The sequence below is a fragment of the Conger conger genome, chromosome 2 (assembly GCF_963514075.1).
Source record: "Conger conger chromosome 2, fConCon1.1, whole genome shotgun sequence".
Taxonomy (NCBI): Eukaryota; Metazoa; Chordata; class Actinopteri; order Anguilliformes; family Congridae; genus Conger; species Conger conger.
Window position 1 is genome coordinate 20872372 of NC_083761.1, and position 15391 is coordinate 20887762.

General features: G+C 43.4%; 1 protein-coding gene across 3 annotated transcripts in view; it reads right to left on the bottom strand.

The window, feature by feature from the left end:
* The window catches only part of armh3 (armadillo like helical domain containing 3), a 61014-nt gene that overhangs the window by 22702 nt on the left and 22921 nt on the right, over window positions 1–15391 (bottom strand). For all 3 annotated transcript variants that reach the window (XM_061225370.1, XM_061225369.1, XM_061225371.1), the window contains exons 17-22: window positions 14836–14901; window positions 10709–10778; window positions 8756–8816; window positions 7506–7594; window positions 3569–3651; window positions 2448–2574 (exon numbers count right to left, since the gene is read on the bottom strand). In XM_061225370.1, coding sequence (XP_061081354.1) covers window positions 2448–2574; window positions 3569–3651; window positions 7506–7594; window positions 8756–8816; window positions 10709–10778; window positions 14836–14901 — 496 coding nt within the window. The remainder of the gene's footprint in view (window positions 1–2447; window positions 2575–3568; window positions 3652–7505; window positions 7595–8755; window positions 8817–10708; window positions 10779–14835; window positions 14902–15391) is intronic.

The following is a 15391-nucleotide window of genomic DNA, read 5'->3' on the forward strand; positions in this document are numbered from 1 at the left end:
AGGACGCGCGGCGTCTCCTTACCGGGAGGACTGCCGTAACCGGCTTAATGTTCTCACAAAATTGGCAGCGTGTTTGGCATTGTTAATTCAACAGCGAGGCTATTTTGCGCGAACGCCGTTTGTTTGAGAGTAAGGCAAATCTCAGACAAAGACTATTGTGGAACTGATAAACATTGGCTCAATGCAATCCCTTTTATCCACAAAACAAAAACGGCAAGTTAATTGAATTCCAAATAAGATGAAGAAATACAACTTCCTAAACACAATAAAAGCAGCTTTTCAAGACATTAAGCTGCAAATACAACAGGGATTTCAATAAACATTAGCGACACTCGTTACTGCATTCACTACTAACATTAAACATCTTTAAAGCAGATATTAGTATCAATCTAATTTTGATGAGACATTCATGAGTCCCACTGCTTCCTGTTCCATGCCTCATTCAATTGTCAGGTTTCCCCCTGTCCAAAAGCTATGCATGCTGGGATATGGCAGCTCTGCAAAATCCTGCTGGACCTCCCAGTGGCACACGAGGACATTCGGACTGCCTTCCAAGACAGTTACAGGAAACCAAGATAAAAATCTTGTGTATTTGGGGTAGTTAATTAAAGAATTTAATTTGATGAAAGCTGCAGCTCTTTGTTAGGGAAGCCATGGGAGAGATGGGGAGATTCTATTGCCATGGAACAGAGACACACATGCAGACAGACAGACAGACAAGACACACACACACAAAACATACAAACACACAAAATGTACACACAGTTAAGATACAGAAACACAGACACAGACACAGACACACATGGCTGTGTCTGTTTGAGACTTCTGGCTGCACAACACAAAAAAAGCTCTAGCACAGACAAGATCTGAATTCCACCAGTCTTATCCACGTCGATATTTTTAAACGTATTTATTTTTATCAATATCACTCTTTTACTTATGAGCTTATTGTTTAACATGATCGATATGTTCGATCGATGCGAGCACCACTCGGGGGAAATGTGTGGTGTAAAAATAAAATAAATAAATTAATAAATAAAAAAACGATTCAGGGAGAATCTTCACAATTAATGCTTTTAACAAACAAGAGCAGCACATCACCAAGGAAACCACTGTCGGCAGGCAAACTGGGGTTTTAATGGAAGCGCATTCCATTTCCAGAGTCAACCGCTCACAGCGACATGCTACGTTTCTGCAACACGAACATCGTGTGCTTATATTCTCAACCAGGGGCATCGGAAAGCACGGTCTGAGTCAGGTGTGTTCTTTTTATAAATTTCACAAAGCCAGCGAGCCTGATCACCAGTGAAGCCATGTAGAAATGAGCAATGTTTTCAGCAATGGGGATACGCTTTCTCACGTGGAAAAGATGAACATTCGAACCTCCAGTGGTACGCACGGTAACAAAAGCACCCTACGAAGCCCGAAACGTTGTTTGTTTGCGAAAGCCACTGGGAATACCTCAACAGTGTGTATCAGTGGCATAGCCAGGTTTTTCACAATCGACCGCCACATATTTTAAGAGCATGCCCATGGGGGGGGGGTTCCCTTGGTTACGCATATGGCGTGTCAGGCTCATTCTATTTCCACCACACGACACCCCATGAGCCCCTCTACCGCACGAGACCGCCGAGCACGATCCAATTAAAATCCGATTGGCCGATTGACTGCGCGGTCACGTTTCAAGTACAGCCGTGGTGTGTTTGCGGGCGGTGAAAGAGACAGTGCCCTTGTGAATTTGTCTCCTCTACGCGAATTCCCCTGGCGGCGCCTCTTCTCGCTTTTAATTAAAACAGGGTCCAGAGGCGGGAAAGCAGACATGCCGATATGTAGTGGAATTAACAAACATTAAAAATGCAGGAGGACTTAAACCCCGCTAATTATTTCCGCAAACTTGACTGCAGCAGAGCAGGTAGCGGAGCACACCTGGTACAGCTGCGATTGGTAATGAGCGTTTCCACGGTGAAAACCCCCCACCTCTGGTTGTAATTAGCGGTGACCGGGCACGTCACGGGATCACTCACACACACACACACACACGCATGCACGCACGCGGACTCACACACAGCAGGAGCACTACGAAGGGCTACGCGTGGAGCACTTATTTAATCTGTGTAAACACGCTTACATGCCTTGTTTGCGGAGTAAGGATAAGGGAGTCTGCTAAACAAATGTAATGGGACCTTTTCCCAAACTGACCAAATTACTTCCAGATTGGCCTATCTAAGTTGGGAATTAGACTTATGTTCATGGCTTTACAACCAATCCTATGCAAATTGCATCTTTTCCAACCTGTGCTGTAGTTTGTTCCATGACCTGGGTATGCTCTTTTTTTTGTACGTCGCTTCAGGTAAAAGCATTTGTTAACAAAACGTAATGTCATGCAAAAGTGAAGCAGTCACCAGACAGACACTCAATGGAAGGGTTGTGGGGGATTTGTTCCTTACCCATGCAGTAGAGATTGTCGAAGACCTGGTGCATCCTCACAATCTCGTAGTACAGCTCGTCGTAGCTGCTGGGGGTGGGCAGGAATGTGTCCCCGTAAGTGATGAACATGTTAAACAAGTTGACCACCTGCAAACCCAGAGATGAAACGGCTTACTTTGGCTCAGATGTAAAAAACACCTTCATTTCGCATGCCGTGAAGGCGTGGAGGAATAGCGCACATTTTGTTCCAAACGGTTCCAGGACAACTTAAGTAGTCATATTACGCTTAATGCTTCGGTCGGCCTGCACAAACTGTTCGCCGGTTGGAGCGTGTCTTTGAAATCAACCTTGTGGGTGTTTGTAATGTCACCGGGGAACTGAAATTACTCATCGTCTCTCAAGAACAAAGTCTCAATATTCTTTAAACTACCTCATGAGAAATTTATGCTCAACTACTCATGCACAATGCCACCATTTACAGAACAATTCAGAAATGTGTTGACCTAGGAACTTGAAATGGCTAATTTTACGAAGCAATAATTGGAGGACAGATGTTTATTTAATTCAGGCATAAAGCTTTCTCTGATGAAACCTTCCCTCAGCACACAGACACACAGAGAGACAGAGACGCACACAGAGAGACAGAGACACACACAGAGAAAGGCAGAGACAGACACTGAGAGACAGAAAGACAGATACACAGACACATCAACTTGCAGGAAAACAGTGTTGGGTTTGAGTCAGCTGTTTAGCACAGAGGTCAATGACCTTAGCTTACAACAAGGGATGGGTTGGGATAAGATTAGACCTAGTAAATTGCATGACTCCCAGATGACGTAAAGGTGTATGAGTAGTACTGGTAACCATGCTTCTATCACACTGTCTCTGCTATGGCTTTTGAATTCCCCTTTTAAAAATCAGCAAAAATAATAATTCTAGATGGCACCACAGGTGAGCTATTCTACCAATGAGTCTGCATTCATTTTCCATTTTTTTTGTACAGATTCCTTACTTTTTATTTATTTTATTTTAATTCATCTGAATTAAAAAATACTCTGGCAACTGCATATTAAACTGGCACTACACATATAATTAATGCATTGTGGTAAAAGTCAACAAAAACAAACAGGCCAAGCCTTACCATTAAAGCCAGGTAGAAGATGTTGTGTTTGGCTAAGAGGATGGTCTCGTTCGACAGAAGGAACTTGAGGAGGTTAATGAGTGCTGTCAAGAGAAGGTGAAAGACAGTTAATCTCTAGTTTCCAACAATGGATTGAAGTTCCACCTTCAATGCCCCTTTCCTCCTAAAAGTAATAGTTTCAATATAGCTCACGATCTGGAGGAATGCCACGTTAGCCTATTGAAAATGGTTTAAGAAGCAATTTCTGTCCCATTTCCACCAATGCCTGGTACATTCCAATATTAACGGGCATCATTTCAGTGCAATGAAATAATGTCAGTTTCGTGAAAATTCCTTCAAAGCATGAGTGTTTCAAATCCGATGTTCTGTAATAAAGAGGCAAAACAACAAATTTGTGTCGCTGTCCAGTGCGTTTGCATTTTACTGTACATGCACAGTACCTTTTGTTTTGCTAAATGCTAAGGGCATTTGGACTTGACAAATGAATACAAAAAATTAATGAGAGACAAAGGTAGAGGCAATCAGCTTTTATTGCATGGCATTTACATAGATACTGTGTATGTTTGACCATTTTCCTGTTTTTGTGTTGAGCCCCCCTGCCTGTCCACCCTCCACCCACCCATTTTTAGCAGTAGACTGCTTTACACAATTTCAGCTACTGCCAGCACCCTGAGGACTAAGCACTTTTCAGCCAATACCACAGAGCACTTGCTGCAGTCATGAACCTCATCTGTAATGAGCCCACATGGGGTTCGAAGATGACATGCTACTCTCAGCACTGGGAAACAAAGAGGTGGTATTCAATATTACACATACTGTGTGCCTGTGTGTGTGTGTGTGTGTGTGTGTGTATACACGTGTACACAGACATATTCACCCTTATTACTATAACTGGAATGCTGTAGAGGCTTCTGCTCAACGACTGGTTTATTCACAGAATAATTACTTATAATCAATCATGTTTAACGGAACACAAGCTGCAACTATTCTTCACCCAATAAACAAGCAAACTCAATTCCCCTCCCCAGACGTCTTTTAAAACCACATCGCGTCGAACCTAAAAATAGAAGCCGGTTATGTCTCTATTCTCTCAGGGAAAGGAGAAGTTGTCATGTTCACTGGCATTCCTTCGAAGACGGTAAGTCCCTCCACAAAGCGGCAATACAGAGAGCCAGAACGAATAGCGCACCGATTCCAGGCAGAATGGCGTTCACCAGGTGCCGGTGACAGGAACGTGTGATGCATTATTAAGAATCTGGGTCTGGCTTTAGATGAAGCGTCAATCCACCGAAACAAGCTACGTACAGACACCCCTCATCGCTTATCGGACTGTAGAAACAAGCGCGGCCTGATGTGAACTTTTTCCCTGGAGCTAGCACTGAAGTCACGATCTGCCGCGAGCGTGATAGAGTGTGTTGTGCCACATCCCGCCCTCGCCCCGCCCGTGTCCGCTGATTGATTTCGGAGTCATGGCTGGAGCAAGAAGAAAAATAATCAGAGAGGTTGTGCCTTAATCAAGACCGCGTCTGGAGCACAGGACCAAAACAGATGAGATCAATAGTTCATAACAGCACCGGACTCGCACCCCGAAAAAGAAACACGAGCCTAGTTCATTCTGGTGATTCATATTGTTTATTTCCTGACAGGTGAAAAAAGGTGCAAGACGTGTTGACGGATGACAATCCCACACTTTTGGTACATGCGATGGTACCCTTGTACCATCCAGGTCATCAGAATGTGACCGAGAGATTTGGGACCGTGACCATAAGATTTGGGACCGTGACCGGAAGATTTGGGACAGTGACCGGAAGATTTGGGACTGTGACCATCTAGCATCCCGATAAGAATGTGACAGAAACATTTAGGATTACAATGTATCTGGACGTTTTAAGGCCCATCAGAAAATAAGGAATATGAAGCATGAAAAAAATAAAAAATAAATAAAAAATAAAATGCAATGAAAAGCGGAACAAAAGATGACAAAAATTTTTTAAATGAGGTTCAGGCAGCAAGAGAGGAAAGCAGCTGTTCTTTGTCTTCCCTTCTTTGTGTCTTTAACATGGCAAAAACACCATTGTTTAAAAAAAAAACCCACATTAATTATTCATAAAATGTCTTGCTCAGTTCCAGCTAATTTGATTTCACCTGCATTGAAAAAATAATACAAATAACATGCCACTTTTCTGGCCTGCAAACTGCTCCATAGGCAATTAATATGGAAAAAGGCTTTCAGGCATAACTTTGCCTGAAAGCTTCAAAATACAGGAAACCCGCTCCAGAAATAGAAAACTATAAATATCGATAAAAATACATATATAATAAGATGCATAAGAACAATTTATGTTTATTTAACGGAGAATCAGGGTTTAGTGGGAGTAGAATTAACCCAGTGAATCCCAATGAAGAAAGTCATCTCAAACTCCCCCAATGTTCAGGAAATCGACATTGTGCCCATCGGTTACCTCTCCAAACAAATCAAAACCATTTTAGTAAATACAAACAAGCAACAACGTGGTTCAATGCGCTGGATCCAGGACTCTAATTTCTCAATTTTGAAAACTGGGTAACGTCGTTTTGCTAATTAACAGGCTTGTGTTTCCAGGAAGGAGGAGCTGGGGGAAGGGGGGTTCATGTATTTGTTTACCCACAATGCACTTCCAACACAGGGGGTGGGCTCACTGTTCCACTGGGGGCACAGCAGTCGCTGAGGTGGGGCAAACGGCTCAGAACCGCTGGGCGGCGCATTAATGGCTTCCAGGAGCGAGGATAATGGAGGAGCCAAGGCTGTCGGCGTCTTTCATTCCTTTTTTGGGGAATTTTATTTCCAAATGTAATTAGCAGGGGCAAATTAATTCATTACGAGAGAGAAAAACTACACACAAATAATATTTGCCAGTGCTAACCGGAGAACAGCAAATAAGGCAGTGGAGGTGGCATCTGAGGTTAAGCCCTAATCCACATAGTACTGCAATTTGCCTTTGTTAAAGGCCCACACGCATATTTTTTTGTGTTCTTTCGTGAGCTTTTTCGTGAGCTTTCAATTTGTGTTCAATACTGATATAAGTTCATCAATTTCAATTTTGGTAGAAGTGAGAGACACAGGGCCCCTCTGAGTCCCTCAAGAACAAGCCTCCTTCTTATGGAAGCAAAAGGGATACATTCTGCCATTACTTTAATGACAACATCCAGCTTTTACATTACACTGATGAGGAGTGTTACACATCACTGTAGCCTGTCGATCCAGCCCTCATGGATTCGGCAGTCGGGTTGCAAACACTGCGTTCTTAATTGTTCATCATTGTGAAGAGGTAGAAGTGAGAAGACGACTCAATTTCTGTGTGCAATCGACAAGAAACCATATCTGCCTATCTACCTAAGCAACATTTCCTTTGCTTGGTGGGAGGGGGACCACCACAGTAAGACAGAAAGAAATCAGTTCTGAGGGCTTGCATGTGCATCGTTTATTTTCTCCCCGAACGGCAGCGCGATTTCAATGTGCCTGCACTTACTGTAGTACCAAGTGGGGAGGGGCAGAAGGTCAGATGACACCCTCAGTAACTGCATTGGGGGGGCACGGCCCCCCAAAATTCAGGACAATGCTCAAATATTTCATTAAAGTGACAGTAGAGCAGCAGGTTTAAACTCTATCTGCCTCAGACACACACACGCGCATCTAATGTACAATGAAGTGCATCTTTGAAAGCACCGAAAATAGCTACCTGTGTACAACAGAGAAAGGGCAGAGGAACATATGCTCAGGCAAAGCTGTTTTTGTTTTGGCAAAACTTTTGTGTTTTGTGTATTTATCAAATCAAAATGATGGAAAAAAAAAACGGACGCCTAATTTTCCTTACCGGTTCATGGCATGCTAGCAAAGAGTATAATGGTGGCATGTGGCCTGGTGTTGTAATGGTGACAGGTTGTTATGATGCCTTACCTGACCAGAGTTCCCTCCAGGTGTAATGCAGCCTAATTCTGCATTTCTTCTGGTAGCAGATGAGCTTATGGATCACCTGCACACAGCGCCTGGAGACACAAACATGTATGAATGCAGGCGTGAATATGGATGAACAGACAGTCGCACACGTATAGACACACAGCCATAAACATACCCAAAACCACACAACCACACACACACAAAAACAGATTTGCACACAGATGGACAGACACACATACAGACTGACCCAACACATACACCTTCAGGGAGCGACAGCCAGACAGGCACACACCCAAAGGCACAGAGAGACACACTCACGCCGAGCCAACAGCCAGAAGCCATGAAAGCGCATCCAAAACAGAGCAAAGCTCTCGAGAAAAGAGCCAACAATATCCTCTCCCACAGAAACAGGAAAAGACACTTAGAGAACCAAACTTTAAAAAAGTTTTTTGCCCTTTAATACCATTCCATTGCATTTACACATATAAGAGTGTTTGTGCTCCTTGCTTTTTGGTTTTTCTGTCAGAGCTGAATTATGGGAAATGATTTCCCCTTGAATGGAGGGCTGAGACTCAACGGATCCACAGAAAAGAGTTCACAGCATAGAAATGTCTGCCCGGAACAAAAACTGCTGACAGGGGAATGCTAAAATGCTGTTACAAATATAAATGGCTGCAAGGGGTTCTGTCACGAATAAGACGTGATCGTAACTGTTTACTCCATTTCTGCAATAATATGAGCCATAAAATCAATCTTCAAGCCTGCGGAGGTCTAGAATAGGAAAATATAAACTTTTTCACCTGTACCTACCTCCCTTCACTCTTTTATCTCTTCGGATAACGGCTTAATAGTCGGCTTACAGCAGCGCAAATCAGCAGTAATTCAAATCTGTACACAACTGTGGGGTAGGAAGGCCCACACAGCCACAATCCTAAATCTGTCCAGCTGAAAAAATGGTCCGCTAATACTCTGCTGAAAAACATTCATTTGCATCTTAAAAAAGTACTTGATCATTTAGACCGATGAACACCAGGTACATTTATAGTAAATATATTAATGAGGCAAACATCTGATGGAGTAAATACCAGCAATATAATTAATCATGAATTGCATGTTTGCGGGGGAAGCGAAAGATAATTCTGCTCGAGCACACAAATACAAGCTCTAGCACAAACATACAGGCTGCCCCACGAAGAACGACGGGATTTGATTGGATGAAGGGAGACGGGCGTGTGACTGGGCACACTTACATGTAGAGGTCCATTGGGAACTCCTTCATCATATGAGTGACGATGAACTCCACCATCAGATCTGACGAGGGAGGGAGGGGATGACAAATGAAAAATGATAATCAAGGCAAAGGGTTGCAGAGAGAGGAACAGAGGGAGGGGGAGAGAGAGAATGGGGGCGAGAGAGTTGAAGAGAAAAACAGGTGGGAGGGCGGAGAAAGAAAATCAGTCATATTGATCTACGACAGGTTGGCACAAACACCCCTCCCTGAGACAGGCACCAAATAACCGTATCCTGACGATTGGCTAAAATGTGTTGGAGAGAACACATGCTGACTGACCCGCTCGTCATAATGCCGCATCGATCTAGCTCAATTGAGGGTTTTATCAGCAAGATGGCTTACCCTTTATCAGACTCCACAATTGTTTGTGTCATTTTCAGGCAGAACAGCCTCTCCATTTTATTTTATTTATTTATTTACTTATTTATGATAAAAGTGTCCCAAGGCGACACTGAATCTCTCTCCTTGTTTGAAGTGGCCCCCGAGGCCCAGGTATCGCACTCCCACAGTCAGACACCCGAATTCACCGCTCCTTTCTGCCCGCTTACCAATATGACGTTATGTCTGAGAACACACCAATCGGAGCTGGCCGATATGACATCGTCTCTCCGAACAGACCAATTGGCACACGCGACTCCCTGACAGGTTTCAGCCAATACCACGGGGCGGTGAGGGCCGGCGGGTATCGATGGCTAATGAGTCTCCTGAATGCCTTCTGTACGCGGCTCAGACAACCTCAGCTATGAACCCTCCAGCAACCGTCCTTTAATTGGTTTCCTGGATATCGGTTCCCAAACTCAGTCCTGGAGTACCCCTGTGTATGCTGGTAATAACCACAAGAGTTTCAACAAGCTGTTACTTTTCCTTAATTGGGTGTTTCAAACCACATTTTGACAGACAGCTATGCATACCGTAAAATTGCCATGTTCATATTGTGCTTATTATGCTATATTGCAAACAATGCATATTTAGCAGAATTCTTCTTCAAAAGTGGTAAATTATTTTAACTGATCAAACACTGAATTGAATAAGTAGACTCCTAATTTGTGAAAACCTGCACAGTTAAACAACCTAATTATGAGCCTATTAGTTAACTTCAGTCTTTTTTTTTGATACCTCTTCATGTGTAATTGTAAATTTTATTCTTCATGCCATTATAAAGCTACTTTTAGCATGACATGCTTTAAGGTAAATCATAAATTTTAATATGAATAGCACCCAATTAAGAAAGATTAACAGCTTCTTGAAATGATTTGATGGCAATTGGGGTTGGAACAAAAACCAACATGCACTCCAGGAACTACTGTAATAATACAATCGAGATACGACTCAAGTACATCTAATTTACCTCAGTAACAATACAAAAAGGCGAGCATTTGTGAATCACCTAAAATCAGCGTCTTTCTTGACATGCAGGACAGAATGTTGATGGTTTATGAGTATGGATAAAAGTTTAAAGTTGCAAATACTAAGCTAAACAGACAAGAAGAAATGGCTGTCTCCAAGTCCTCCCCAGCAGTGGCGAGGATAGTGCTCGCCTAGAACGGTAAAAAGCAAGGCTACACTTATCTAGAACTGTAAAAACCAGGGCTGTACTTACCTAGAACTGTAAAAACAAGGGCTGCTCTTACCTAGAACTGTAAAAACCAGGGCTGCACTGACCTAGAGCAGTAAAAACCAGGGCTGCACTTACCTAGAGCTGTAAAAACAAGGGCTGCACTTACCTAGAACTGTAAAAACAAGGGTGGCTCTTACCTAGAACTGTAAAAACAAGGGCTGCTCTTACCTGGAACTGTAAAAACAAAAGTGCCTCTTACCTGGAACTGTAAAAACAAGGACTGCTCCTCTTACCTGGATCTGTAAAAACAAGGGCTGCTCTCACCTAGAACTGTAAAAACAAGGCTGCTCGTACCTAGAACTGCGCAGACCAGGGGCCTTGAAGGGATGTTCTTGTCTGCAGCCTTTTTCCGGTGCCTCATAGGCTGCAATACAGAGTAAACACACAGGCCTGTAACAAACACATACTCTCTCATAGGCACAGAAACACACACGCCATCTAACGTCATATCCAAAGCAACATACAAAACAGTGCATATCAAGGTCATACAAAAAACCAAAACATTTCACTAATTAGTAAAGCCAGGTGATTGGTACGAAATACTGGAGAGGACTTTTGAATCTGCTATTAATTTCCACCTCTAGCTTTGCAATGCCCACTGCTGCCCAGAGGAGTCACTGTTGCACGGTGAGTCAGGGACTTGCCCCTGGTGAATTAATCCCTCCCTCCCAGGAGAATACCAGTATGTCACACTATGGGACTCAAATCCAACAAATCAGCACTGGTACGGTCAGGAGTCTATGCTCATTCATGGCTGCATCGCTGGTCCAAGGACTAACACTTCTCCTAGACACACTATCCGGGAAGCCCATATTTACTAAACTAGAGAGAACATCGTAACAAGTGGGCCAGCAGTCATCAAACCTGGACCTCAAACCCAAATCCGGCCCTGGTTTTGTTTTCTCCCAGGTAATTAGCTGAACAATATGCGTTACTGATTGGCCAGAGCGTTCACACCTAAAACGGAGGGTGGAAAACCAGCAGTTCTCTGACCTTGAGGACCGTGATTTCATGATACTTGCACTTGGCCTATGTCTGCTCCATTACAAAAATAAACAAGACATAAATATATAAACAAGACATTTCTATTCATCCACAGGACTTCCTTAATCTCTGAGATTTAGAACACTTTGAGTGCCGTCTCTTTCCGTGAAAGAAAGAGAAAAAGACAGACGCTCGCTGGGCGTCAGGGGTGCTCTCCTTGAGGAGGAGGCTGAAGGATTTCTCGGGCTGTGGGAGGGGGGGCTGATCGATGCCGGGTAATAATCCCCTGGCACGTTCCAGCGGGTTAAAACAACACAGTGTTGTTTAAACAGACAGACCACGTTTCACCCCCTTCATCACTTTTATAGCCAGACAGCCTCGGGGGAGGAGAGGGGGTGGATTATTGATCTTGTGAGGGTGGACGGGTGTGGCAGGCAGAGGAGAGAGGGAGAGAGTTGTTTAATTCCTGGTGCCCTGGGACACCTGGGGCACGACCAATATTACTCAGAATCGCCTGGTCCCGTTTCCGCATCACTCAAAATACATTCCGTTCCCGTTATTTTGTTAAATATATCATTTCTTAAGTGACTTAGTTGATTTGAGTAAGTACAGTGCATCCGGAAAGTGTCCACAGCACTTCACTTTTCCCACATTTTGTTATGTTACAGCCTTATTCCAAAATGGAATAAATTCATTTTTTTCCTCAAAATTCTACACACAACACCCATAACGACAACATGAAAGGTTTTTTTTTTTTGCTAATTTATTACAAATAAAAAAAACTAAGAAATCACATGTACATAAGTATTCACAGCCATTGCTCAATACTTTGTTGATGCACCATGGCGGCAATTACAGCCTCAAGTCTTTTTTAATATGATGCCACAAGCTTGGCACACCTATCTTTGGGCAGTTTTGCCCATTCCTCTTTGCAGCACCTCTCAAGCTCCATCAGGTTGGATGGGGAGCGTCAGTGCACAGCCATTTTCAGATCTTTCCAGAGATGTTCAATCGGATTCAAGTCTGGGCTCTGGCTGGGCCACTCAAGGACATTCACAGAGTTGTCCTGAAGCCACTCCTTTGATATCTTGGCTGTGTGCTTAGGGTCGTTGTCCTGCTGAAAGATGGACCGTCGCCCCAGTCTGAGGTCAAGAGCATTCTGGAGCAGGTTTTCATCCAGGATGTCTCTGTACATTGCTGCATTCATCTTTCCCTCAATCCTGACTAGTCTCCCAGTTCCTGCCACTGAAAAACATCCCCACAGCATGATGCTGCCACCACCATGCTTCACTGTAGGGATGGTATTGGCCAGGTGATGAGCGGTGCCTGGTTTCCTCCAAACATGACGCCTGGCATTCACGCCAAAGAGTTCAATCTTTGTGTCATCAGACCAGAGAATTTTGTTTCGCATGGTCTGAGAGTCCTTCAGGTGCCTTTTGGCAAAACCCAGGCGGGCTGCCATGTGCCTTTTACTAAGGAGTGGCTTCCGTCTGGCCACACTACCATACAGGCCTGATTGGTGGATTGCTGCAGAGATGGTTGTCCTTCTGGAAGGTTCTCCTCTCTCCACAGAGGAACGCTGGAGCTCTGACAGAGTGACCATCGGGTTCTTGGTCACCTCCCTGACTAAGGCCCTTCTCCCCCGATTGCTCAGTTTAGACGGGCGGCCAGCTCTAGGAAGAGTCCTGGTGGTTCCATTTACAGATGATGGAGGGCACTGTGCTCATTGGGACCTGCAGAAATTTTTCTGTACCCTTCCCCAGATTTGTCCACACAATTCTACAGACAGGTCTACAGACAATTCCTTTGACTTCATGCTCGGTTTGTGCTCCGACATGCACTGTCAACTGTGGGACCTTATATAGACAGGTGTGTGCCTTTCCAAATCATGTCCAATCAACTGAATTTACCATAGGTGGACTCCAATTAAGCTGTAGAAACATCTCAAGGTTGATCAGTGGAAACAGGATGCACCTGAGCTCAATTTTGAGCTTCATGGCAAAGGCTGTGATTTCTTAGTTTTTTTTTTTTTATAAATTTGCTAAATTCTTTCAGAATTTTGAGGAAAAAAATGAATTTATTCCATTTTGGAATAAGGCTGTAACAACAAAATGTGGGGAAAGTGAAGCATTGTGAATACTTTCCGGATGCACTGTAAGGCACTGGAGCAGTGTGGGGATTAGGGCTTTGCTCAAGGTCCTGCAGCTGCACTGATCTTATTGTGGTTACATTGGGGTTTGAACCACCAACCTTCTGGGTCCCAGTCAAGCAACCACTAGGCTAGAGACTAGTTTGGTTTGGTTTCATTATCACCCTCAAATCGGCTTGTTTTGTTTCTGCATCACATTGAATGCTGGGCCCTGCTTCCTTATCACCAGATTTAGTTTCCACATTACCCTAATATCCTGGTTTTGTTTCCACAATACCCTAAAACACCACAAACATAACAGTTCCATCATCTGCCTCTTTTTCTGCGTAATCGAAAGTCAGCTGGATCTGTTAACACCTTAAACCAGGAGGTTTGGGGGCCCGTTTACCACTGACAATTAAAGCCAATATCATGTCTAAGAAAAGCAGTCAGGGACAGTAATGACGATGCTCTTCGAAGGAGGGTGTGCTGCCAGCCTGTTTACACAAAGAACGTGTCAACATTACGACAATTGTAATGAAATAAGAATGCACAAGAACACTGCAAATCCTATGAGTAAAACATAACACTACTGTTAGCCTGTCAATGGAAATGAAGGTAAAATCATTTTACAGTTTCATTTTGTTGCCCTCTCTGGTGATTCTGGGTAGTATCTTGCCTGAACACAACCAAGATGTAAAACTTCAAAAAACTATCAATCTTAAACAGGCATGTGCCCCCAGAAAATCCTTTTTATCAGTAATATGAGTGACATTTCACAAAACTGAGCTATTAAAACAATTACTATCATAAGCCATCAGTGACTCGATTTGAATCATGTTTTGTGGAAAGTAAAGCCGTTCAGTTTGTTCAAACTACAAGTGATTGACAGCTCATTGTAGCTCCTCCTATTACAGGGTTAATGAAACATCACTCTACTAGAGCTAAAATGAATCCCTGGATTCAACCACAACTGCCAAGTCATCTTAAACGGAAAGTGCTATTGAGTAAAACGGCACTTTAGATTCAGTCGCCCATACTAGAACATTTTTCCTTTACGGCTCAGCTGAATCCAGTGATTGATTTGAATAAGTGATTTGCAGGATCGATTCATGCAACTGGCTCATTTTCACTGCATTACAGCCCTGGATTAATCTGGAGGCAGGGCCTTTTCTTCTTTTAATTATTGAATGATGTTTTCCCTGAAGGCAACTTGCTGATTAGACTGAATCCAGCAGTGAAATTGATAATGTCAAAGGCCCACGGCTGGGGACCAACATCCCAGAACCTGCAACGGAAACTGACTGACCATTCTGTGAAGGTTCACTCTGAAATTCATGTTGTCGTCATGGAGGAAGGCGTTCGCATATTGATCCTGTAAAAACAGAGGGGAGGTGAACTTAATGTAGAGCTTAACACAGCAGATTTGTTGCCTTCTTCCAAGGCAGATCGAAGACCAGACCACATCTTGATTTCCCTCGCTACATCCTCACCACTCTTATCTTACACACTTATTTCAGGTTATTTCGGATGTTTTCATGGTTTTTGTGGTACGTTATGGATGTGTCCTGTGTGTGTTAATGATTGGTATTTACTTGGTAAGCCCAGTGAACTTTTCTCTTTGTGTTTTAATGATCTACTCTCACCTGGTTGTATACCCTCGCTAGGAATGACAGGCGCTCATTGGTGAGGCAGGTAGACAAACATGAAACAATATTCCTTGACAAAAGCTACATCTAAAAAGTAAATGAACTCAAAAAGTGAAGCAGCAAGGAAGAAAAGCCAAGGCACTGCCTCCGGGTGAAAAAAATTTATAAATACCTTTATTAAATGGGAAAGAACAAAGCAAAAAGACCAATGCGTAT